General features: G+C 42.7%; 1 protein-coding gene across 3 annotated transcripts in view; it reads left to right on the forward strand.

The window, feature by feature from the left end:
• Positions 1 to 27546, forward strand: part of CHST11 (carbohydrate sulfotransferase 11) — a 173716-nt gene that overhangs the window by 133603 nt on the left and 12567 nt on the right. Inside the window, exon 1 of one of the 3 annotated variants that reach the window (XM_068142292.1) lies at positions 19171 to 19215. The exons of the other annotated variants lie outside the window; for them this stretch is intronic. Within the exon in view, the coding sequence (XP_067998393.1) occupies positions 19189 to 19215 (27 nt within the window). The 5' untranslated portion in view covers positions 19171 to 19188. Of the gene's footprint in view, positions 1 to 19170; positions 19216 to 27546 lie in introns of those variants that run through there. 3 annotated transcript variants of the gene reach the window in all.

Here is a 27546-nt window from a genome sequence, read left to right on the forward strand (position 1 = left end):
TGGAAAGGTAAAATCATCTAAAAATAGCACCTTAGAATGAAAGTCCTTCATTGACAATAACTACAGTGTTGCTACGGTGATGCTGGAAAAAAATGATTGTTGATACTTAGACTGCCACAAAACTGCTCCCCCACCCTCCCATGACATGAATCAACTGCTAGTATTAAAGTTACAGACAAATTTTGTGTTATATTTCAATATTTTTCCTTGTCTGAATGCTTTTCTGTTCTACTGCACGTCCCACAGACAAATGAAACGCCATCAGAGAAAGGCAGTGAAACAAAATTTATTGGTCAGCTTGGCATGATCCATCTACATTTTGTCTCTATTGCAACTTGATGCTATTTCTTTTTATCAGAACAGCTTGTTTCAAGAACAAAGAGCCAGCAGTCTGAATGAGACCCAAAGATAATAGCTTGATGGGACTGCTCACACTACTTTATTTTTTTTTGCCTGCAGCAAGTAGAATAAATAGCACTGGTAAAATCCAGAGCCTTTTGTTTCAACAAGTTCAAGTTAAATACCTCCCAAGGTGTATGCTACCCTGCTTTGTGAGGATTATGAGAGATGAGAAAGTTGAAATTCCAAGTTTCTGTTAAGAAAACATAGTTTGACAATGAAGAGCTTTTCTTTCAACATGCATTATCACCAAGAGAAAAGCTGGGTAATACCCTTTTGATATACTCAGCCCATTCGGGCCCAGTTTGGGGGATGTGAAATGCACCGCGGACTCAGAACATTTGTGGCTCTGCAGAGGTTGTATTTGCAGGCAAGTAAAGCTTCAAAATCTTTTGTGTAGCAGCTGAAACCTACTTAACCGCCTGCCCTAGGTAAAACTGGTAAATGGCTCTGTTTAAACAGCAGCTGCATCTCAAATGTGATCTGTACAGCTGGCGGCAGACCAGTTGCAGTGTAGCTGATATTTTAATTTCCCCATCAAGTGCTGTCTGTAATTTGTAGGGCTTTCCTTAGACAAGCGAAGCGATATTAAAACACACAGCAGGTACTGTATGATACTTTCTGCCTTCCTTGATTGAAGAGACTGGAGTACACCAGTTACACTGTAGACAATCTTGTATGAATGTGAAAGAAAAATAAATCAGTGTGTTCTTAAAATTAAGTTTAATTTCTAGCTGCGTGTAGAGTTCTTGCCTCTGACTTTTTCCATGTTGATTTTGGGCTAGAGCCAGCAGTATGCGAAAAATCACTTCTATATGGTACCTACCCTTACCTAAGGAAGATGCAGCATCAAAGTCAGTCTCCTGGGTTCAAGAAGCAATATAATTAGATTTCCAAAGGATTTGTAGCCTTCTGAAGATAGAAATTACATTTTATGAAGGGTAATTTTAAGAGCGGTTGACTGGTGGTGTGGAAGGATGGAGTATTAAATGGCAAAGGAGCATAGTCTTACTAACTGACTTTCTCCAGGATAATTATTGGGACAAACTGCATTGAATTGGAGGCATCTAAGACTTTGTCGTGTTACATAACTTTTTTATAGTGACTCAAACTCTAGCTTTGCTAGCTAAAAGGTCTAGCACTCTCTTTTGTAGCTGGTATTCCAGTGGTGAGGAAGAATAAGAAAGTACAGGAAAGGAAGGCTAGGTTTAGCTTTTCATGCTGGACACAGGAAGATAATGATGGGTTCTTATCATGATGAGGTGCTGAGTGAAAGCATTCAATTCACAAGAGCATTTTAGGAACCTTCTGAAGGATTTCATAATGCTTTCCTCCACATATTTATATATAGCATCTTTCTTTTGTTCAGCTTTTTACAATGCTGGGGTATGAAAGGCTGTGTTTAGAAGGTTTTGTGATTAAGGTTTAAAGGGATGCTCATCCAGGATTGCAGAAAATAGCAGAAGACTTCCTCTGACTTCAAAAAGCTTCAGGTCAACCTTACAAGGCAGGAAGCTCAGACTAATGCCACAGATTGCCCTGGCCAATAGCACTGGTAACAGAGAGCAGAATTTGCACTTTTAAATGTCTCTCAGTGCAGATCTACTTTGCTGCCTGCAGATACACATAGAGAAACAGTATGCCAGTGGACAGCAAAATTTGGCACAGATGCAAATATGGGAGCCATGGCATCCTGTCCAAGGAAGTGGTTTCCTTTACCAGCAGGGTCTGAAATTCAGTGGGAGCTTTGCACAGAGGCTGGATACTGACGAGCAGCTGCTGGGTGGTGTGATGCCTCTTTGAGAGTCAGCTTTTCCCACTGAGGTTCTGTTGGTCTATGCATCCCCTGATTTGGGAAAGGGAAAAGCATGTCCCTAACTCCCCTGTGCTGCACTGGCTTTGATTAGAGCCTTCTTTGTAGCTCCAACATAAAATTGGAGCAATAGCTTTGAGAACTGAAAACCAGCATTTTAAAGAGCTGTTAATTCTTGAAGAGCTGATCACTTACACAAAGATATAAAGGTATCTGCCATGGTGGACCTTCTTCTCAAAACTGGACAGGTTATGAAATTGCAGATTTGCTGGTTGTTGTGTGTACATCAACAGAAACTTTTTCCTAACTGCATAGCTCCTATTAGATGTCTTGCTGGTGAGAGGTAAAATTTACATGCTGGTACATAGTGGTGGAGTCAGATTCCTGAACCTGCTTCAGCTGGGGTTAACCAATACAGCTCATTATTTGCAATTTGTTTTACAGGGTCTGTCTTTTCAGTGTGCAGGTAATACAAGATGGTCTGTCATTTTACAGAGGGGCCATGGCTACAGTCTCCTGGAATCATTGTCTTAACGTGGGTTAGAGTTGCTGAATAATTTGCCTATACATGAAAAATAGATTCTACATATAAATCATCTAACCTTTCTGATGAAAGTACATGCTTAAGCAAGAGTAGGTATCTAGGCTTTGCTCATTTTACCTCTGGTAGAGCAGTTGGTCTGAATACATGCTATGTAAAACATTACATACCCTTGGGGATCCCTTCAAAGTATGTTAAACACCATCTACACATTTCTTCTGCTTCCCTTAATGACTTACTGACTTTTATTGATGTACATCATTCCTTTCGCTTCTCCTTTGATGATAAGTGAGTTTGCTTAGCAAATGACTGCCCTGTGATGGCCTCTAGGCCTCTTACTGGGCTTTGAAACCAAACTTGTGCTCAAAAATTTGTGAAAGTTACTGTTTGCTCAGGCCTTGAAAAGCTTTGCCCATCCTCACATGAATACATCTGAAGGAAAAGTAACTCATAGATTGCCTGATCTCTGTAATTGTCTTCAGGAAATGGGCAACAGAGACCCTCTAGTGAGTGCAAGCCACTGAAGAGTTAACTCTGAGAGTTTTCACAGGACTACAGGCAGAGTACTTCTCTAAATTGAGCTAGAGGCTAAAACCAGGATCAGATACTTGAAGGGAAGATAGGAAGTGGCGTATGAAATTAACTTCTCCATGGAAGGCTAGCACAAAATCTGTGTCCTCTTTTAAGACCCAGAGAAGTCCCTTTTGCTTGTAGGCTGCCACTTGTGAGAGTTTTTCCCTCTTTTGTAGGCTCAGTGATTGCAGCCCTTAGAAAAGCATATGCATATACATATAAAACTTGTGCCTGGCACGAGCCATCTGCTCACCCCGAAGTCCCAGTGTTGAGTCACATTTTAGAAGACACAGCAAAGACCCTACTGACTGCAGTAGGTTGCATCAGTACATGCTCCACCAAAACAGTTCCCCAGTCTAGATTGAGAGGTGCCCTGAGCTCTTCTACCCACTTCAAAGCAGCACCTGAGCATGAGGCAGCCCTGGTGTGTGCAGGGGAACAGAAGCAAAATGGGTGAAAGTCGAACACCTTTCATCAGTAACAATGGATCTCAGCTTCCATTTCTGCATCTATGTTATTCTCCATTCTCTTTAGTTATTTCAGGTAACAGCAGGGCAAGTGAGAGGCAATGAGGCATGATGTAGCTTCCCCTGGCCCCTGGGGATGCTTTCCTTGAAAGACTTTTGTAGGCCCTGTGTTTCTATCTCTCTGCCTATAGTATCAGCAGATGTTAAGGGCCTGTAATATCTAGTGCATAATTTGCCGTGGCAGAGTCATTTTATTTTATATCCACTTGAATTAAACTAATGTTTTGTGTTAGTTTGTGAGCTCAGGAAGGAAGAGAGACTCCTTTATACATTTCAACCTCATTTAGCAGAGGTTATCTAAAACTTGTTCCTGAATCTTGCTGCACGCTCTTATAAATTAGTGACGCTGAAGCATTGGTCTGCAGGATATTCAAGTGATCTACTGTGATGTGGTTAGTGGAGATAGAGGAACATGTAAACAGATGTCCTTGAGAATGATCTCAGCCTTGGCCTGAAAAGCATTGACCTCCAATAGAGAGGCAGTTATGTTAATTGCTGGTCTTTAAACAGCTCCAGCCACTGCACTGGATAATTCCCAGGTGTGTGAAATATCATCCATGTGTCTTGTGTTTCTGCAACCGAATTCGTGTAACAGAGAGCTTCAAGTGGGCTGCAGACTGAGATTTTATCTTCTTTGCAGCACCAGTTCAGATGATTTTTGACTCCCTGATTGCACACAAAAGCTGCCCTTCCAGATGTAGTGGTGCTTAGGAGGTAATGTGGCAGGCCCACCTGGTGATATATTCAGATACTCCTTTGCTTCTAGATGCTTACCAGCTCTTTCTGCAGCAAGGGTCCTGCATGGACCATTCCTCTCTCAGGCAATTACATTCTTCTCATAGTGCCTCAGGATGTTCTGCTGTTCATAGTATTCCCAGAAAGACAAATAGGACCTCATCCTGTTGACTGATAGAGAGCTGCTTCAGGAGTCTCAGGAGATAAGTGTTTTTCCCCTAAAAGCCTTTTCTATGTCTGGTGCTCTGTGTGATGTTCCCTTGATGATGTAGTATCTCAAGCAAAGTTTTTGCAGGATGGCCTCTCAAAACCAGCTTCAGCTGAGCAAGGTAGTCATCTGAGATAATTCATCAACAGAGGCTTGCCTTTAGTGAACAAATGGCTTTTACTTAGTAAGAACACTGAATAGGAGTATAGATAGAGCTCAGGCTTCCATCTGTAGCTTTGTAATTCTATGTAAATCCCAGTAGATCTTATGCTCCAGCTAAAATCGTGACAATTTGATAAGGCTACAAGCACTTACCCTCGTAGACAAGACAAAATGAGTTTGCCCTAAGTCTTCTTTGGTGTATATATGTCCTTTTCTAACTGATCATACCAACAGCAGAACCCATCTGCCCTGTTGGGTTAGGCTTTAGCTCTGAGTTTGGATCCATCCCAAGGTCACTGACTTCAGCCTTGGGACTGGCTATTCTTCTGGAGACAGTTTTTCTAAATGTAAATCATCTTAGCTGCTGTCCAGAGGAAAAAACCAGCTTCCCCCAGAGCCCTTTATTTCACTCTGTGTCAATGAACCTGACCTTATTCAAGCTTTCGGAGAGCACAGATCTATGGTTCAAAGCCCCAGGGCAGATGCAGTACTGTTAAATACCTAACAGCTGAGCAGAACTGACTGAACAGTCCCTGATTAGTCAAGACATTGGTTGATCTCATGTTGATTTCATGTCTCTTCCTTAAATTCCAAGAGATATAACAATCTCCTGGTGTTGGCCTGCTAGACGTGAACGTCATCTGAAGGGAGTCTGCTTTGAGCTGTAACTTATTTCTGCAGTTGAGCTGTATCTGGAAATATGTTGATCTTGATTTGACAGACAGATTTGTGAATCAGTTTTGTGAGTTCAGCTTCCCAAATAACTGTGTTTGAGTCCAAGAATAAGAGATCTGTCTCTTGTGACACTAGACATGCTGTCCCCACTCAGATAATTGACTGAAATAGTTATCATCCTGAGGATCGTGCAGTCTTAAGCCTACATTGTTGTTCTTGCAGAGACAAAACCTCTTTGTATTCTGCAGGAATTTAGTGTGTTTGCATGTATTCATGTTGGTAGAGTGTTCAAGGGAATTAGCAAAAGATCTGTTATCATGGGCAGTTAGCCAGAGGAAGTATTTCTAGGAAGTAACTGTCTCCTTAATCTTTGTCATTTTCCTTATATTGATACTCATCAATTTTATGTTTTGTTTTGTTTCATTTTGGTTTTCCCCAAAATAATTGAATTTACAACAATTTTCTTAGCACATCTGAGGGATGATGAGTCTGTTTCCTCATTGGAGCCTTTCATGTTGCCTTTGCACAAATGCTCCCTGGAGTCTTCTTGGTTCCTTTGCTATTAAAAATCATGATCATCACCAACTTAAAGTTGAACAGGACTGCATGCAAGAATGCATGACAAAAAAGAACCTGTCTCTCAGAACTTAGGAAAGAGTACAATTAAAGATGCCTGGTAACCTTAACACCGTCCCACTGGGTGTTATTAAACAGACTTTGGCTATGTACATATATGTGGCCCAAGGGCTTACTTGAGCCAAACTAATGTGTAGCTCAGGATGATAGCCATTGTGGCTTGTGCTTCAGCTCTCTTTCCTTCTTGCTCCCAACATCCTTTCTTTATGCAAGAGGTGTGAACCCTGTTTGGCTACTGTACTGCTACAAGCAGGAGCATTTGCTACCATGCCCTTGGTGTTTCCTCTCCAGATGCACTTTTGCAGGCATTAGACAGCAAGTACAGAGAGCGGCATATGGCATTATAATTCCTTCCTTGTCCACCATGTAGGCAATAAGGTCTGTAATTAAAGCATGGTGCAAACCTAATGCTTTGGAAGAGCTGCAGCTTAGTAACTGAAGGACAACTTCATACTTATTCATGCCTAGTATTATTTTAGAGGACTTAGAAACTGTCTTTCTTTGAAACCAAAGTTTAAGGGGATAATCTGGATAGCCTTACCTCTGACATGTCTGTCTGAGGCTAGTGCTTGTGCATTAAGGATGTGAATGCTTGGTCTGCACAAGTTAGGAGAAGACATGATTTTTCTGTCACAGCCTTGCTTATGTGGAATGGACCTTGCATGAAGAACAGGTGGACAATGAGAGTGCTCTCAGCTGTGCCTTGCAGCAGGTCCACTGCTGGAGTTTGGCAGTGTTGGTGGCTAGCAGGACATTTGGCACAGGACAAGGGATAGTCAGATGGTGCTGGCTCTCCTTACTCTTGCATCTGGTTGTCAAAAAACACTCCATAAAGAAGCAGCAAAACACATGGACTGCTGCCCAAGTATGTGATTGTCGGAGGATGCCGTTTTCTCTTTTCTCATGGATGAAAATGTGGTTGTACATATCACAGTGAAGGGCAATCTGGTCTCCTGCACCCAGGTCTGCAGCTAAAGCCATCATGGTGCTGACCACACCATAATATTTGTTGTCCTGAATTTCATTTGACTTCAGTGATTAATTCCACTGACTCTGAGTGCAAGAAATCTCTTCTCAAACACATTACCAAACAGTTTCAACAAAACTTCCTCAAGGAAAATGCGTGCATCACAAATAAGTAGTTCTCCATCCCCACTGCCTAGTTCTGGAGAATTGGAACTATGTTTTTGTGTCTAAAGCAGCAGTATTTCTTGATCTCCATCTCCAGTTTGTGGTGACATTTTGGATTGCAAAGCTTTCTTCAGTCATTTCTTCTGCTTTTAAAGGGAGTAGCAATAGAGGAAGTTGGCAGGCTAGGGCATCCAGTGGCACATACCACACAGAAAAATTCTCTGGAATCACACATTTGCCCTCAAAATGTGGGAATAATTACACTCTTGTCTGCTGAGAAATTGTACTGGTCATGTAAAGAGATTATGATGGTGATGGTAATGATTTTGTAAGGGCCTCAAATATTCTTAGCACATTATGAAGGATTAAGTGAATTTTTCTAACACTTTTTTTAGCTATTTCTTAAAAACCAGAAGGCACAGTTCTGCAAAGTGGCAGAACAGCTGCTTGATTTTCACAACAGCTAAGCATAGGCTTAACTGTTAAATGCACACTTAAGTGCATAGCTGCATCAGCTGATGAGCTAAGTTGGAGCCTGATATTTTCCCCAAAATGCCTGTAAATAAGAAGACCTTTAATGCATGATCTGTTCAGGCCACTAACTAAATCAGCTGAATGCTACTTCTTGGATATGTGTTCTGAAGTAGACAGTGCCTGTAATGTCCATCCATACAAACAGCTCTCTTTTCTCTCCTGAATGAAAGGAGAAGCTTATTTCAGCCTACAGAGTGATGCCAGTTGGAGTGCTGAATGTCTAAAATGGGTCTGTGTTACTGGCTATGTCTCTGATTGATTCTAAATCAGTTGTGATGAGAAGAATTTACCTTTATGAAAAAGACTAAATGAAAATCTGCAGTTGTGCTTTGTGAGTGAAATGGAAAAGGGAGGCCAAAATAGCCAAGGACTGCTTCTCTGCCTGTATTGGTTTGGATAAAATGCATATTTAGTATTGAATTTGGGGGGGTATTTAATTATGCTGGTAGCAGTGAAGGAGCTTTATATTTAGACATGGTATAATCTGCTAAATTACAATTTCCCAGTAAGGAAAAACTGTAGCTGTGCAAAATTTGGCATGATTTTTTTTGTTTCCATGATCATTTTTGTTGCCAAAAGTCCAGTTTGGTCAGGAACTTTCTGCATACACTACTGTACCAGACTTACAGTATGGTAATGTACCTGGAGGTTCTTGAGGTTTTCTTAACCTTTCTTCAGTGGATTTCTAATTCTCATGTTACATGAGAAAAATTTCTCTGAAGCTTCATTGCTGCTTAAATGCAGGACAAATACTGCTCCTTTCTCTATAGAGAGATGAGGTGTAACATGGTGGTATGTTCATATGGTGGGGTAGGAGGTTCATACCATCAAATGCAGAGCTCAGCTTCCTGGGGCTCCTGGCAGGAGGTTTTGAATGGATGAAGGAATGTTCCTGCATTCACTGGCCATGTTCTGAGCTGCTCCAGAGCCTGGCAGAAAGGATTGCTTACCCTTCACGTGTCCCCATCAGCCCTCCAGGGCACTGACAGAGGCTGCTGGTGCTGTAGCCAGCAGGATCATCTGTGCCAGATCATCAGCCTTGCAGCTGGAGGTGGAGGCCTCTTGGCCAGGCTCCATAAGATGCCTTGTTATATGATCCAGGATTCCATCTTCTCCAAATCCTGTGGTGTTCTTCAGTAGAAGAATGAATGATCCATTGCCTGGGAACCCACCAAACAATGAATAAGCCACTATGGTAAAGCACAGAGAAACAGCAGATCCGATGCTTTTTCACTTTCTGTAAGGAGATTTTCAAGCAGGTTCTGGTGGCGTCCCCTGAGTTTGTTGTGCTTTGGATGCTGTACAGTGCAGCTTCTCAAACGTACCATGCCAGCACCCTGTGCTTCCTCCTGCCCAGTAAAGGACAGTGAAGTGTGATGGGCAGTGATAACACTGAGCTGTAAAAAGCGTTCAGAAAGCAGTTGTCAGGAGGCACTGCACTGCTATCATGAACTGCTAGAGATGAGTCTCTGAGACATTGGACAGTTGTTATAATAAGGAGATGACAGAGGAACGGCTCCCATGGAGCCTTAGTCCGTGCATTGGCTGTACAACTTTTCTGTCCCAGGAGCAGGGGTTAGGTGACAAGGATAGTGTTGTTGCTGTCCCATCTGATACATATATGGGGGGAGGTCATGCAAGTTGCACGAGAAGTCTAGTTCAGATAAGGTATTATTACAGCAGGCTGTTACCACAGTGTGAAACGGGCACTTGACTACCAATGAAACAAGATTCTTTGTAAAAGTTCAGCAGCTAAAGCCCAGTATTACAATGGCATCCAAGTGAGTAAATGTAGGATTGTATCTAGCATGATGGCTTACCTGCACTGAACTAATTACAGGATCAGTATTAGAACATGAATCACGGATTTGTATGATTTGTATCAAGAGTAACAGAAGTAAATCAAACAGCATGGGGTATTTAATCTTCTGAATACTGGGGAAATGCATATTACTTGCCGTGTCAAGCAGCAGTAGGATTGCCAAGTGCGTTCTGAGGGAGGGGAAACTATGGCTAAGGGCTGACGTTCCTTGCCCAGAGGTGCAAAAGGAGTTGGTCAAAGGGGCTTTATTCCTAAGGCGTTTTCTTCTTGAAATGTGCATACTATCTTCCCATTCTGGCCTTGGTGGGAGGCAGCCAGGGTAAGAGACTTTTCCTTTTCTACCAACAGCATTGGGCTGTACTCCCTCCTAGCTGATGTAAACAGGGAGTGTTCCTCTACATTGTCGATTCTGTTAATTTGGTTTCTTTATCATTGTGTTCACATGGTACCCTTTAACTTCTGTTTCACTTATTTGTTTGCCTTTAACTATTCATATTGTGGTGGCTTCTGTCTTTGGTACCATCCCATGTGTCATCTCATCCTGGAGAACCTTATCCTGGAAGTTCATCCTGTGTAGATCCTCCAAAAACTTGTGAGAAATAAAAAACAATAATAAAAAAAAAAATGGCTAATTCTACTTGTTTACCAGACACTGAGTCATGTGCTCCAGGCACCTCCAGCCCAGAGAAGAAACCTGCTTTCCAGGCAGTGCTTCATAAAGACTTCTTTCAAGACGCTTCATAGGTATTTCTGATGCTCACCATATCAGACAGTGTAGAGGGCTTAACACTGACTCTCAGCACTAAACCTGGCATGACCGGGGTCTTGCTGACTTTGTCCAGGCATTATTCTCACCAAAAAATTGTTTGTATTTGCTTTGTTGTCAAAATCATCCCCAGGAGTATGCTTCCTTGTGAGACTAAAAGATTAGAATAGAATAGAATAGAATAGAATAGAATAGAATAGAATAGAATAGAATAGAATAGAATAGAATAGAATAGACCAGGTTGGAAGAGACCTTCAAGATCATCACGTCCAACCTGTCATCCAACATCACCTAATCAAATAAACCATGCAACCAAGCACCCTATCAAGCCTCCTCCTAAACATCTCCAGTGATGGTGACTCCACCACCTCCCCAGGCCGCCCATTCCAATGGGCAATCACTCTCTCTATGAAGAATTTCTTCCTAACATCCAGTCAAAATGAGCACTTTGTGTTCAGAGTATCTGAGGGGGGTGTCAGCTAACAGAGGATGGTGTTTAGGAAAGTTATTTGTGACACTAGTGGGAGTCTCAGTTATCCAGTCCCCTCTGAGCAGGACTGCTCGTTGGAAGGGGTTTGTATATGTATTTCAGACTCCTGTGCTTGTATCAAGTTGCTTCTAATAGCATAAACAAGAGTTATGACGTGGAAGCATTATTGGCTAAACAAGAGTTAATTAAAGGGATGTAAGGTACTAATTTTTCAGTCTGAAAAGGAAAGATTAGGGTGGAGGCGTGTCCCTAAAGCAATGCTCTTTTATCTAATGCCAGCCATGTGAAACTTATCCAAAAGGCATTGATTTTCCCATTAGAGGTTGTACTTCATTCACCTCATTTACCTAAGTATTCTTAGAGGCAACAACTTTGTAAATTGACTTTGGATAGTAAACTATAAATGGAGATTTGCAGTCTGTGGTATGTCAGGGTTAACTGGCTGGAACCGGGTAGGTACTGCCGTCCTGCTTCTGTGACTCCCCTGTCATCATTCATGGCATTCTGATTTGCACTAACTTAAAACTTCCTCTGGGTCTACAAATTGCACTGTTCCTATCCTAAACTCCTCACCAGTCTTCCAAGAATATCTCCCAAACTGCTTCTCCACCCACTTCCTAAGATGCTGAAGTACCTGGGCATAGAAATGGAAAGCATTGATGCATTGCCTGACACAGAAAGTTTTTCCCAGGACTGCTGGGGAAACTTGCTAGATGAAGAGGGGTTATCACAGCCTAAAGGTAGCCTTCAGCTTGAGTTATTGAGAGACTAATGTTTTATTTGTTTTTTATTGTGGTTTTTTTTTCTATGTGAAAAAGATTTATGTGTAGTCAGCTAAAGTCTTTGAGCTCTTTCTCTGCAGGTTCTGTGAGCCAGCCATACTGCAGATTGTTTCATCACTAATCCTAATGATGTGCCAAGAGCACTACTGGCATTATGCTTTGTGAATACTGCTTTGGGCAAGTAACTCCACCATACCAGAAAATGTAGTGCAGTAGAATGGATGAGACATATACAGATTTTGTTGAAAAAGTTAAATTATGCACAACTTTATCTGTTTTGCTTAGACCCTAAGACCAACAGGCTTTTAAACTCAAACATGTATCAGAGTATAAACCAAAAAGCTGAGAAGGCAAAAAGTTTGGGATTTCACATCAGGCAAAGGAGCCAGTCTCTGTTTTTTGGCCCAGAGATGAACTGCCATGGCACAGATTACTTCCCTGAAGCTCACTCCCCCCACCTCCAAACCAGGACAGCCATATCCAAACTGTCCAGATGGCTCAGATTGGGGCATACCCTTGGACTGTGCCCAGCAACTATCTGGGAGAGGATTTGACCTTGGGGATGGACAATGCAGTGCAGTGTTCAGGCTCACTTCCAGCTGAAAAAGGCTGGTATATTAGTTGCACTGAATTAAGTAGCCTCACCACGTGGTCGCAATATTTAACCCACTTTCTTATGACTGCATGCTATGTGACATATTAGTGGTGAAATAAGCTTTCCACAGCTACCTTGGAAGAAACAGCAGACAGGACAAGCCTTTCCAGTCATCCCAAGTCTTGTTGTGCTGTTGGAACATTTTAATCTAAGCATCTCATCCCACCAACAAGTTGAGAGCATAGGTGTAATAAAAAGCAGATGACGAAGGGGTGTTCAATGTAGCTTCTAGATGGATGAAACCTAATGTGGAGTCATAGTGACAAGAGGTGAAGCATAGAGAAGGTCTGTTTTAATTACAGCACTCAGATATGCTGGTAATGGACAACATGACAAATCTCTCTTAGAGTTAGGTTTTCCATTATATTTTTAATGAAGTAGTGATTACCCTGTGCTAGTTGACATGAGCCCTGAGCAGACAGAAGAAAATTAAAACAATCTGGCAGCTGGCTGCTCCCATGCCTTGATATGCCTAGTGGCTCATTGGATGCAGGCTGGTGGGACACTGAGGATGAAGTGAGGTGATGGCAACATTATAAGGTCTGTTCCATGAATTTCACTAAGGTGTCTGTCATCTTTTTTCCTTTTCTTTCTCTCCTATTTGCAAATTGATCAATTTCATTTCTAGTACCTGCTTCACTTCCATTTTTGTTTGCTAGCTTGTTTACCATTGGACAAGCAATGGTTTCAGGCAGCCAAGTGAAATAGAGTTGTCCTCAAGTAAACTGTTGGTGAATACATTTTGTATCTGGCTTGGTGGGTTTTCATGAGACTTTTTCAAGCTCAGTTCCTGTGTATAGAGTTCTCTGGCTGCTTCCAGTAACAGGATTTAGTACAATCTGGGCACTTTTGTTTAAGATAATAATTATATTGTATATCTATAGCTGAAATGCAAGCACAGGATGAAGTAATTCTGTCTGAATCTGAGGGTAGGCGCCTGACAATTGCAGGAAGATTGACCTTTCAATTGGACCCCCAGTCCTCAGGATTGCCTGTCAGTTAAGTAGTTGCTTTGGTTTTAAATGCAGATTTTCATTCTAGGCACATAAGCTCAAGTTTCATCTTGAACCATCCTAACCTGACTTTCAGAAAGTCAAATCAAAAGCCCAGTGCCTGTTGAAAATTAAGCTACTTTAGCTAAATGTTGATTTTTGATGGTTTGTTACCCGCTTTAAAATATGTAGGCCATTATTATCTCTTGCAGTGTAAACACTGTGGAAAGTGTCACATTTAATAAAAGCTGTGACCTCATCCTTGGCCTTATTTTAAATTAGTTTCATTATTTTACTCAAAATACTATTTATTCATGCATTCAGATATATTTATTGTGTGAATGCAGAGATATTTTGATTAATTCAAAGACTAAATGCTCTGTACTTCTCATGCAAATTGCCAAAAAGAAAAAAAAAAGAGAAGTAAAATTCCCTTTGTACTCCAGAGGCTAAATGCATCATCAGAATGTAATGAATGCTGCTGCTCATGCACAGTTGAGTAAGGATCCATGTTCATGAATCTCTCTCCATGGCCTTTATTATTATTACAGCAAAAACTAAAATTCAGCACATGGGTTATATATCTACTTGATGCTTATTTACAGACTCCATTTAAAGGGGGAAGTGGATTAAATGGTCAGATGAGCTGTACCAGGTACTCAGCTTGGTACTGTGGGGTGACCCCAGTATTTCTCTCCTATTATTTCTGTTATTCTACCAGATTTGCCTTTCTCAGTTGAAATTTTTGCTTCAAAAAAAGGCCAGAGCAAGAGAGGTGGGATTTTCAAGAAGCACTTGCCATTGTATTAATTAACTCCCAGTGAAGGGGGGGACTTAATCATTGACCTGACTTTGGTAGGGGCAGAGCTCAGGCTGATACTCTGCACTATTAAACGGGCAGAGCGGTAATGCGTTATAAAGTGTGCACAGCTTGACAGTATGTCCAGGCTCTGGAAATTGGATCAGGGTAAGAAAGACATTCAAGGGTCTTCAGACCAGGCCTAATATTTTCAGCTAAAATCACCCACAGAATTTCCATAGATGCACTTTAGCATGGGCAAAAAGACACCTGGTGAATTTGGTTGGGTTTAAAATTATTTATTTAAATGCGTATTTAGGGCAATAAATGTGCGTTCTATCCCCTCAGTACTGTGGCTGAGAGTCGACTCAAACCAGTGTGTGAACCCCCTGCACAGGTCCCAGGCAGAAACTCAGTTTGCAATGACTGACATTGATGTGTCCAGATACGTCTGGTGGTGACAATGAGGGTGAGGCAACCATGGGCTTTTCTCCAGCTCATGCACAGTTGACCCAAGGTCAAGGTCACGATACCCAGGGACCAGGAAATCTTATTTTGCACTACCCCAATCCTGCTGCTTCTCCTGTCCATCCCGTGGTTCCTGACCAAAAGGGAGAAGCGGTTATTGCATTACAGCTAAATTGTTATGTTTTTCCCCATCTGGTGGACCTGACCTACATATCATAGCCTGAGAGATGTACATTGAATAACTTCCACATAGTCTGCTGTAACCCAGGTTGCCATTCACATCTCTGGTGCAAGGCCCAGTCGCATACCAGGCTGCTGCCCAAAGGCTGGCTACTTTCATCAGATCCTCTACTTGGATATGGCTGGGAAAGGGTCCAAGGTAGTAGAATGCCACTGCCTCTTTGCTCTGCAGTGTTTGCTGAGTGACTGACAGTAGCATGGGCCAGGCATTTTCCTGAGCACCTTCCAGAAGACAAGCTTTCCAGCTGCAGGGCCAAACTTTCAGATCTCTGTACCCATCTTTCTCTCTCATGTTGTTTCCGTTCCCCAGGAGGAACTTCCATTGACATTAACTGACCCTCTGTGTGTTAGGGATCTGAAAGCAGAAGTTTTGTGCTCAGACTCTATGCAGACAAAAAAAATTACAGCCTGTTGCAACCTTGTACAAATCACTGGTAAATACAAGGAGGGGTTTGTTCTGGTTCTCCATAGATCAGCTCTTAAGCACCAGTTTGAAGAGTCCCAAACTGGTGCATCCAGCAACAGGCAGTGTTCTGTGTTGAAGCAATTTTGTATCACAATATGGAAATGAATATAATTATGTAATATGGAAATTTCCAGCAGAGACACCTGTTCCCCTTACCTGTGATAAAGCTTCCCTAGTCATACCATTTTCCACACTGTAGTTCATCTAAACCATGATGTGCAAAGCAGCAATTTTTTTATCGAGGTCTACATTAGAATACTGCAAAATGTATATTGCAATAAGGATATTTCTTTCTTACTTAAAACATGTGCATTTCTGTATTGCACTAACAAGATTCTGCATTACACTAAATAGTTTTTAGTATATGAAGTGTGACAGGACAGTAGCTGTCTATCTAATAATAGATTCTGTGAGCTGTATCAGTAATTTGAAAGTATCCATCTGTCTGCTAAAGCATGTCCTTCACATGGGATTTGCCCAAAATAAGAACATTCTGTTCCAAAAATCTGGTTACAGAAATTGGATTGTTACTGACAGTATAAAATACTGCCTTGGCATGAACTTCCCATTTGCTTCTGATGACTGAAGAGGCAGAAAACATGATCTGCAAGGTTGGGAAAATGTCATAGTATCATAGTATCATATGTCTTCAGGTTGGAACTTACCAAACCTCAATCATAGAATCATAGATTCAATAAGGTTGGAAAAGACCTCAAAGATCATCAAGTCCAACCTGTCACCCAAGATCTCATGACTGTTCTTCAAAGCCAGGGAGCTTAAAACAAACACCATCACCACAGGAGACACGTGAAGTACACTGTCAGTCTGTTGATCTAGATATCAAATTCTCATTCTCCAGTCCTCACATCACATCACCATGTAAACTTTCAGGCCTGGACTCATTCTTAGGACAGCAGAATCATTGCCCTTGTCATTTTTTAATTCCTTCTGTTTGAAAACTGTGGTGTGAAATTTAATAATAAAACCTGTGAGCAGTTCATCTAATAATATAAATCACCCTCTTGTTACCAGGTCATCCACTGAACCCTCAGGCAGGGTGTGTTACATAGAATCACAGAATCACCAAGGTTGGAAGAGACCTCAAAGATCATCAAGTCCAACCTGTCACCTAAGACCTCATGACTACTAAACCATGGCACCAAGTGCCATGTCCAGTCCCCTCTTGAATACCTCCAGGGACGGTGACTCTACCACCTCCCTGGGCAGCACATCCTGCAAAAATTCTCCTAACTTTCTCAAGTGGGTATTTTCATGATAGCTACTGGACAATTCCCATCATTTCAGACTGACGAAACAGAGCAGCCCCATGGAGGCAGAGAGATTAGAAACATTTGTAGGTTTTTTTTGGTTGGGTGGGGTTCTTTTTGTTCACAAAAGTCTGCTCTGCGTTGCCTCACTTTTCTCTGAAACTGCTTTTGATGCTCTAGCCCTAAAGTATTTAAAAGAAAACTTTTCTTCATACCTAGCTTTGCAGTGAGGCAAAGCACATTCATGTTATTTGTATTCTCACTGGTTTTCATTTTCTCTGTCTTTTAATTTGGATCTGCTCAGTTGTTCTATTACTTTTCTTAATTACTGAAACAGCACTTTCTGGTCTCAGCTGGCAATCAGCCCTTCACAGCTCTGGACGTTGCACAAACACGGTGCAGGGCATTCCAACTTCTTTGAAGTCACAGAAGTTTGACATTAATTTTCATAAGGTACATGATCTGAACCGCAGCCTTCTTGCGGTGAAATGTGGACATGGTGGAAAATTGTGCAGTGCATGCTTAATTCCAGCCATGGCAATGGCAATGGCAAACACATTTTTCATTGAGTGGTGAACTCAGTAAGAAAATGGAGAAGTATGATGCAGAAAGGGAAACAGTGGGCTGGAAACTGGGAAGCTTTTCTTTTGATTCTCTTGTTACTTGGGTAGATGCACTGCTTGGAAAACTTGGTGTTAATGACAGGAGACCGGGACACTGTTGGGTGTGAAGCTTGACTCTGCCACATACCATGCGAGCTTGACCTAGTTTCACATTTATTGAATGGCAATAATATTTACATTTCACAGCGGGGATGAGTTTGTAATTGTGGGGATTTCCTGTGCCCCTTCTCAAACATAAACCATCTGCTCATTCACAAACATCCAAATGCAAGGCTACTGCTTTTTTCTTTTCATGACAGGTCCAGTCCAGTCATGGTTTTTTGCTGGCATTCACCTATTCGATGTACAGCAGTGTACTGCTGAGTGCTCTTCTTGAATCTCTAAGTTAAAAACATGTTTTCTCTCTCTAAAGGTCTAGTGTCTAAGTTAGATGCAAAAGATAAGTTAGTGCAAGTTACAGTTGTCTAGATTTAGACTTTTAGGAACTGTGTCTGCGAATAGTCTGTGGTTTCTTGACTTTGTTGAGCCACAGAGGGAGCAAGCTTGCATCATGCCTGATGACCACAGCCAGAAGTAGTTGAGTGGTTGCTTTGATGTAATTAGAGCTTGCTTTTAGATTTAATTGCATGCTATTTAAAGGCCCAGAGAAGGAACTGATTTACAGGTCCTCTCAAACTTCGCATGAAGACCATGAAAGCAAAGAAGGCAGAGACATTTTAAAAAAGGTAAAACAAGGGTATTGGTGTGTATTTTAAAAACACATCTGTAAATGCTCCATCCAAAATTGCATTTGTTATTCTTCACAATAGCTGTATAGCTGTGAGCTGCTTGTTGAATGACTCTAGCATCCTCAAACTAAATTTTGTTACATAAGTAATTTCAGAAGGTGTTTTCTTATGGTGCTAGTGAATCTTTTTAATTATGCTGTCTTGACCCATCCCATCTAATCTTGGGTGCAGAGCTTTTTTTAACTCTCCAGGGAGTGATATGTTACATGCCCAGCTAGCTGCATTCCCATGGTTTCATGTACCCACACATTTCATTTATTCTGTTCATTTGGCAGCAAAGCCGTTGGACTGGCCATTTCTGGAAAACCAGATGGCTAGAAATGCTCAAGGGTCTGTGAGTCACAAAACACAAGGCTTGGTTTGCCACAGACATTGTTCATGAACAGCTCAAGCAGCATGGCCAAGCTCACTGCCCATGCCACTGCCACTGTCTATCCCAGCTTTACGGTTCATTGGAGGCTGGGTCAACTACAGCTTCTGTCCTGCCTGCCAGCTGTCCAGGTGATCAGGGTAGCCTTGAGTGGATGAAGGGACCCACTACTACTCCTTTCCAATGGCACAACAGGAAGAATTTGGCTCCTCCTCTGCTGCAGAAACTCATGAGAGGTAAGGGACAGCCCAGAGGCTCATCTAGCTATACATCTCGCTCCCACTGATGGCAGTGCTGGACAAGTCAATGACAAAAAAAAAAACAAACAAGAAAAAAGTAGGTAGTCAAGCACAGATTTTCTATAGAAAACTAATTATAGACTTCACTGTCAAGTGCCAAATCCATTTTCCCCTCTTCTGGGAGCCATTCAATAAACTTCATGTTTTGAGGTAGAGTGAAACTGCCATAATTTACTGCAGTGTTTTATGTGTCTTCCCTGCACTAACTCCACATTTTTGCTAATAGGCCAGCCTGGATTTTCTTTCTCAATTATATTAATGGGCCTAAAATGCCCCATGACCTGGCACTTCCCTCTAGAGACTCACTCCTCCTTCCCCAGGAAGGTGCTGGTGTTTCCCAGAACAGCTGCCTGTACAGTTTTCTCAGTTGGGATGGCCATGCACTCAGCATGGGATCAGGCCAGGTGACATCCCTGCTGCACTACCATGCCCACACAAACGAATGAGATGAAGGTGAGTTAGTATCACTGTTGCTCTGCTTCCCCTGTGGGACATACGTGGGATTTTTTGTTGCCTGAAACATAGGGGAATTGGCTTCATGATAGCACAGCTCCAGACTGCAGGCTCTGCATCTTGTTTATTTGAATTCAGAACAACTCATTTTTCATTAGATTTGTGTTCTCTCTTCTATTACTACAATCTTTTTTGCATTTCATAAATATTAATTACCTAGACAGCCTCTTTTGTTTAGCAGTTTTCCTCTATCACAGACTTTTCTGTTTTCCTTTCCTGTCTTGTCCCAGAGAGATGTCATCCTCCTGCTATCCAGCGCTAGTGCTTCTCAAAGGAAGCTCTTCAGCCCAGAGATGTAGATGCAATATTTTTACTGCATATCACTTTCTTTTCTGTGTTGTTTCCCATTCAGTTTCCAGGCTCTGATTCCACTTGCTTCCTTGGAGGGGACTGTAATGCTTTAAAAACCTGTTCACCAACTTCTTTCTCTTGTCCTCCATGGGCAGATATTTTAGGACATTCATTCATCTTTGTACTTTGCTTTACTGGATGCCCTTCAAATCCAGAGAGCTGTTCCCAGGCAGCCTATGGTTTTGCTGCTGGTTGTTTTTTTTTCACTGAATCATTCAAACTACTTCTTTTCCTTCACCTCTCTACTGTGTTTCTAGTTGATTTTAATGCAGATAAGTGAGATGCAGTAAGCTGAAGCAGGCAGGCAGAGTTGCAATACTTCATTTGAGCTGTACCCACTAACCAACTTCTTAGTGCTGCTTCTCCAAAGTGGACTGCTTTGGATTAATATTGTCCACCTATTCCAGAGAAACTGTATGCTTCTCACATCTGTTTGTTGCAGTGAACTCAGTACCTTCCAATAAAGAACAACAACTGCCTTCTTTTAATTCTTGACATAAGCTTTGTAGATTGATTAATTTTGGGTTTTTTTTCAGCAACATGCAGGTTGATTTTCAGTGGTGTGACAGACATATTATCGAATTAAAAAGCAGACCAACACATGTAAACCTCCTTTTTTGTACTGAAGGGATTTTTTTTCAAAGCCCAGTACAACATCTTGGAGTGCTCTGAGTGTGCTGAACTTTGATGGCTTTCCATTAGATCTCAGTGGCATACAAGGTAGTTGCTTTGATAAACGAAAAACTGTATGTTTCTGTTCACAACAGGCAGTACTACTCATAGGCACTAACTTGATATGGAATTTGCACCTGCTGGTGAATCTCTCAAGTGTTGGTCGGGGAAGAAATAACAAAGAGGGAAAAGTGTAAGTCTAAACCAGATACATTGGGTTGACCTGAACCTGACAGACTTGCACTTGACAGGAAAGAGATGTTGGGAGAGGACAAGGTTCAGCTTGTGAAGAGGGTAGAAAGATATAGCAACACTGGGCTGGTTCTTTGTGGCTTGCCTCTCACATCTGGCATGCAGGGATGAAACATTATTCTTTGAATTTCACAGGTGGAAAAAGGCCACATAAGTACTGAGTGTTATTTTTATTTCAGACCTCAGTCTGCAATAGCAGCTCCAGATGCAGCTTCAGGAGGAATTATCCATCCTGCCAGCACCTGCAGGTCCTTCTGTAGTTTATCTGAGTTTCGTTTGGAAACCAGCATTTATTTCCATTGAATGTGGACATCTGTTTCCTTCAGTCCCTAAAGAAGCAGGTCATAGCTAAAGTATGTCCATATTTTAGTGGACTCAGGACTGCTCCACCTGCCTCACTGTAGAGAGCTGAGAGATCTCACAGTGTCTCCAACAAGCTGCAATTTTAGGCTGCAGTTGAGCTCCTAAGATTCACTGATCTCAACTAATCGCCAAAGCTAATTGGGGAGGGAAGGACAAGAGGGGCCTAATTCTGTAGTCCTGTCTGCAAATATTGAGGTGGGTGAAGGGGGAGCAAAAAGTATTATTAGGCTGATGTGTAAGCTCTGTATAGCCTCTCCAGCAGTTCAATTTTTTTCTCAGCTAATCTTGGCAAGTGTTTTTTCCTCCTGGAAATGGTGTAAGCGAACCTGCAGTTTATCTCTGCTCAGGTGGTCCTTCTCTCTCTGGAGCTGCAGACAAGTGAACATGAATTATTAAAAGTGAAACAGAAGCAGATGTTCTCCATCAGGTTTAAACTAGTGATGTATGGTAGCTGCTTTATCTCAATCTCCCAAGTACTATGTGTTTTGGAGCCGCCTCTTACTCATTCTGTTTAACATTCATGTCTTCCTTTGAAAATGTTTGCATCTCCTCCCACTGCTCCCAGCCCTCTCTGGGTTTGAAAGTTCAGCTTGAGCTCCAGTGGTATTGAATGCAGCTTGCCAAAGAGATGCGGGAGGGGTGAAATGAAGAGCAGCCAAGGAGAGTGAGGAAAGAGCAGTGATAGGCACAAGTGAAAAAGAAGTTCAGGAAAAATGAAGAATTTAGATGAACTTTAAAATAACTGAGATTGCCTTGGAACCTGTATTGCATTAACCTGGGGCTGAGAATACCGGGGTGTCCATGAGATGCACTAGGGGCCTTGACCACTTCTGAGGAGCACTGGAGAGAGGGAGTAAAACTAGGGGCTTGCACACACATGTGCATAAACAGAGGTGATGGAAAACTGGAAGAAGAGAGCACCCAGGGGGACAGAAGGTAATGAAATTAGTTTGTTCCTGGAAGCAGTAGTACTGCTTTTTCTGGGATACAGAGCAGGTGGAAGATACACATGGGCACAGATTACAGGAATGGGTATAGAATTTATGTGTGGCCCTTGCAAACAGACCTTCACATGGTGACCTGCTCCAGCTAGTATTAACCTCGGGAAGGGATTTAGAAACAACAGACTTTGATGGATAAGTAGACTTTCATGAAATCAGTTTTTATATTTGAAATGCAAAACTAAAAGGGTCGAGAGCAGTTGGATGCCATCGTTAATCTCTAGGTCAGCTGTGCTGATGTGTTTCGTAAAAGGCAGGATGCACTCAAAGAGCAAAATCCACTGTTAATTATCAGCATGCTTGTGGGAGGCATTTGTGCCATGGAAGCACCCCCATGGGGTGAAGGACACAATAGCACTTGGCAGCTCTCCCTGTCAAGATAGGTACTGCAGCAGGAAATGCTGCAGGTTGGAGTAGGAACCATTAGCTCTTCATTCATGGATCCAGTGGGTGGAAGTTATTGCACAGGGAATCTAAAATGACAGCTCCCTTAGCTGGAAACTGTAGTTTAGATTTACTCCTCATGTCAGAAATATCAGCTCTTCCCACATTATGTGAACTTTTCGCTTTGCTCTGCTCCTAAATCCATGTCACCTGGCAGCTCTTGAGAAAGACAGCCTCTGTTCAATAAGCCAGAACAGCGTCAGCCCCCATTGTTTCTCAGGAGCCATCAGGTGCCTCTGCTGTTTTGATTGAAATAATCAGAAATGTGACAGCAGTCCCAGCTTCCAACTGGCTGTGGGCACCAGGGATGCTTCTCAGACCACCTTACTAAGCAAGCGGTGCCAACTTTCCCTTCACTGTGTTACTGAATTTTTTCTGTTCCACCTACTTACACATGAGAATGTCTCCCAGTGCTTCCATATTGCCTGGAAGCACCCTTGTGCTCTGCTGCGTGACCCCTGTAAGCTGAGTGTGACATCTGGGTGCTCACCAGTGGGATGTAAGCAGAGATGTCTATATGTGTGTATGTATATAGGAAGATACATGCATTCCTGCGCTGAGAACAGTAACAGGCTGGTAAGGGAAGGCAAGCAGAAGCCAGTGGTATCTGGAGGTATTGGTAGCTGAGCACTTAGTTCCCCCGTAAGTACATTTCCAAGACTCACACCACAAAGCAGCACTGCTAGGTGTTACCCATTACCTATGCTAAAGGGAAGCTGCCCATGGGAGCATCTTAAGGCAGAGTGCACCCCTCTGCTGTGTGGGGAACCCTGTGGGAGGTAGAACAGTAGTGGCCCTGTGTGTGGTACAGAGCCGTCCTGTTCTCCATGGTGCTGGAGAGGGCTCATTTCCATTGAGTGCACGCTCTTGGCTCCTGTCATCCACACAGCTGGATGCCTCAGCTCACTCCTGCCAGTCACACTGTATCCCTGGGCCAGAAGGCTGCAGGTTGGCACCTCTCTGATACTCATTCTGCCCTGCTACTTGAGGACAGGAGATTGTCTTCTCAATCTTTCAGTGCCCTCCGTGTTCACAAATGCCACAAGTGCCTGCCTAGCACTACAGTCAGCTCAGGGACAGCAAGGACTTGGGAGATTTTGCATGCAGAGCAAGAACTAGCAGAAAACTCAGACTTGGAGCTCCTTTTTCTTCTGATCTTTGCTGGCATGCTCAAGCTGCAGGTGGGACAAGGCAGATGACAAGGATATGAGAGCAGCAAAGAGGGAGCCGGCCCTTTCACCAGAGAGAGAGAGAGGGAACTGATGGGAGGTTGGCATGTGATCAGCATCCGTGAAAGGATCCCGAGTGCAAAAGCTCAGAGTGGCCTTTTCTACTCATTTTCTTTGGGAAGTTTAAAAAAGAGTGAGCATTAAAAAGAAGGGGGAGGAGAAAAAAAAAAAAGATATTTTGTGCAATTTCTTTCAGGGTGTAACTGAGGGAACAGATTTGGAAAACATAGCTGCCAGTTAAAGAAATAGTAAGAATTTGTTTTTCCATTGTAAGTTAACATTAAGAATGCAGCCCCTAAATGATTCAGTTATTAGATGAGACAGAGAACCCTTAGAAACCACAGTAAACACAGATGTAGAGATGAGGAAAATTAACAAGGCATCACAGTAATAATTGTACCTTCCAGTTGTCTTAAATCACTGATGAAAGTTACAGTTAACGTTGCCCTCATGCTCTGACATAAAAGAAGGCTTAATGAGGCAACTCAGATGCTTAAAAATATGACAAAGACACTTTTAGGTTTGTTATGATTTAAAGAAGATTACCTAAGTGTGTTTTCTTTTATTGCTGTGCTGAGGTCTCCTCAGCTGCAATTCAAAGGGACCAAGGGCGACAGGATGTTTCCAGGGACGGCCTGCTGGTCAGATCCAGAGATCATTGGCTGTTGTCATCTGTGTGAAGCTGGCGCAGTGGATGGAACGTGCTGGCATTTGGGAAGAGGTGCCAGTGGCCAAAAGAGAGGGAAGCCTGTGCAGATAGTCTTGCCTCCCAGAGAAGCCTGTGGTGAAGTCATTTGTGGTCAGCTACTGGCAGTGAGGGTTTTTCAGTGCACAAAGAGTGAAACATCTTTGTGCTGCTAAAAAAAAGAAACCCAACAAATTGGAAAATATTTTGTGTCATGGTACATCTTCAGTCTTCTTCTCTGGGTCATCTTTGGGCCTAATCCTGAAAGCATTAGAGTTGGACAAAACAACTGCTGCTGGCTTGTTTGGTGCTGAGCATCCCTCAGGGTTGGAGTCACTAGTATTTATATTAAGGTAGCAGAAATCAGACCTAGGAAGCCGTTAATGAAATAAGCTTTCCATGTTAACCCAGAATCTTATTTCTGTACTACTTCATTCCACAGCAGGAAGGTTTCCTGTGAAGCCTGTTATAATTAAGACTACAAATGGATGCCAACATTTTGATAAGAAAAGGCCTTTTGTCTTTTCAAGCAGGGGGTCATCTAATTCTTCTTTGTACAGCACCAGAAAGGTGAAAAGTTTCGGGTTAGCTGTAATTAAGGCTGTGGAGAATGAGCAGCCCTGGTTAGTTGCCTTAGGTGAATGGTAGTGAGCAGCACGGACAAATGTGCCAGGAAAAGTTGTTACTTGAAACAGCAACGTTTAGTCTGAGCAAAATGTGACCTCACCAAGGAGAAGTAAAAGAAATTTAGTGTTAATTTGTAATAGTTTAGTTGAGGAGAAGAAATCCATTATACAAAGTATTTAGATAATTTGGCACTCTGTGTCCAGATTAATTCATTCGAATAATTTCCTGCCTCTGGGCCTTTGCACTGTCCAGTTAGGCAGCAAATGAGCCCCATGGGGGAGAGCTTTCAGCAGGGCTATACACTGTCGGGCATGATCACTTACCTTAAAAAAAAAAAGCCATGGCATTTCTTGGGAGGGGCCTGAGCCTGTATCCTTCCTGTATGGGAGGGAGGAGATGTTAGAAAGGGACATCACACAGCATCCCACACAGAGTGCCTGCCCTGGGTGTCAGGGGACAGAGACTCAACACAGGTAAACACATAATTATGGGGTTCCCCTCTCCTCCAGCAGATTGCTGAAGCCCATGAATTATACATAAAAAAACAGCTGTGCAGCAACTATCTTCTGCTTTCCCCATTTGGGTTTCAAAAGCTTTGGAGCAATATTGGTGTGTTGCATGCTGAGTTAAAAATTGGAAACGTATTACCCTGATTTAGCATGGGACTGAGTAAATTGTATTCAGTTAAAATAGCAGATAGCCTGCAGAGAAGAAAATACATATTTCTGCTTGACTGTGTGACACCTAAGCTGCAATCCAGAAGTACAGGAGGATGATTTGTGCTACCGAGAAATCCATTAACGTCGGCTGCCAGGTCAGAGCTGCTGGTGTGTGCAGGGCACGCATGTCCCAGGCAGCTCCAGGAGTTCAGGCCTTCTGCATCTCCTCCACTGTGTCCTTTGCAGGGTCTCGCACAGTGTCTGTCATGGTGGTGTCTGAGCTCCTGTCTGCTCTGTGCCCACACCACAGTTTGAATTTTTTGCCTTTTTCTGGGCAAAATTTTGTTCAAAGCACTAAGTGGCCTCACTGCCTGTGTGGCTGTGCAGCATTTGCTGAAAGCCTTGTTGCTGAAGCATGTAAAATACCTAGGTTTGCAACAGATTAGATTCCAGAAGTCACTATCCCAGGCTCCTGAACCTTGAAGAACACGCAAAGAGACACCTGCCCACGTGGTAGGATCATTTACATTACTCTGACACCTTCTCAGGCAGGTGGAGGTTCCTGTTGCTGGGGATTTCTCAGCCTGTTTCAGCACAAACCTATTTTATGCTTTCTGTTGGGATTTTTCCTATGTCTGCACTGCATCTCTCTTGTTTAGCTATATTACTACTTGTCCTAACCACACTGAGTTCAGACAGAAGATTATTCCCTTCCTCCTTGTGGAATTTCTTATGTATTTTTGTATTTACGTATCTATTTTGTCCTGTTTTCCCCTTCCACCCAGTTTATCTCAGCCGTACTACCACAACTTCTTGCAGCAGAGAAATAAATGTCAGTTTTTCCATTGTCTCCTAGATGCCAGCTACATTAAAATGCAGTTTCTTATTCTGTTTTTAAAGGGCTACTCCCAGCTCCACCCTGACTGACTCCCTGCATCCCCAGCCCAGTGCTCCTCCTGGTGCACCATTTACAAATGTCCACAGCCTGCCTTTTCCTAACCAGTTCTCAAGCCTCTCCTTGCAAACCACATCTACAGCTCCTACAGTAGAGATGTAATAGCAGACTACAGCAGCTACAGATCACTCCCTTGGCTTCAAGTTTCCCAATGCTTGTCCCTAGGCTTGGATTGTCCCAGTTCATGATTCATCTCTGCGTTGACAGCAGCCTGGGAGTCCTGAGATAAACAGTCCCTTTCACCCTATCTACCACCCCTGGTGACTTGGAGGCAGTTCTGCAAGCCCAGCCTTTTCCCAAGCAGCTGCAGCCAGCAGAAGTGTATCCTCAGGAAGAGCCTTTCCCAGGCAAGGCCAGATACAATCAGCTCCCCCTCAGCCAAGAAGGCTGAGTGCAATCCCTTGTACATTTCAAATGTGGGATATTGTTGTGTCCCACCACCAGGTCCCAACTCCCCACCAGTGTGAGTGAGAACTCACTGCTGTCAATCCACTGTTAGAGTAATTAAGAGCATTGAAGGTAGTGGCTCATAAGGGCTACTTGTGGCAGCTTTGAGTGGCCAGTGATTGTAGCATAGAGGTGAAACATCCATGCCTGGGGTCCAAGGATTATTAGAAAGACTGTGGTTATGTCCCTTTGTGTGACTGCACAGGTCCAGTGAGTGTGAGCCCCGCTCCAGCCCTCACGTGTGTATCTCTGTGCGTGTGTTGGAGGGGAAAGGCCAGAAAGTTTTCATTTTAAAATTAAAATTCATAGCATAGCCAGACCTTTCAGCTTTTTAATACAAGCAGTGATTTATGGCTGCACTTAAAGAATGAGCCAGGAGCGGACAAATTCATCACACCCCATCCTTTTCTGTCAAAGCAATGCTGCGCAGCGGTCAGGCTCCTGGCAGCAGAGCTTCTGCTGTGGGAAGGCAGTGCTGCTCCCTCACCCTCATGCCACTGCAGCAGCTCAGGTCCCAGCCTAGGGTTTCATCCACCTCTTTTTTGCTGTGAGAGGGGAAAAGGGAAAAAAAAAAGAAGAAAAAAAA

This window comes from Melanerpes formicivorus, unplaced genomic scaffold (assembly GCF_026170545.1).
Source record: "Melanerpes formicivorus ecotype bairdi unplaced genomic scaffold, bMelFor1.0.p_v2 SCAF_8, whole genome shotgun sequence".
NCBI lineage: Eukaryota > Metazoa > Chordata > Aves > Piciformes > Picidae > Melanerpes > Melanerpes formicivorus.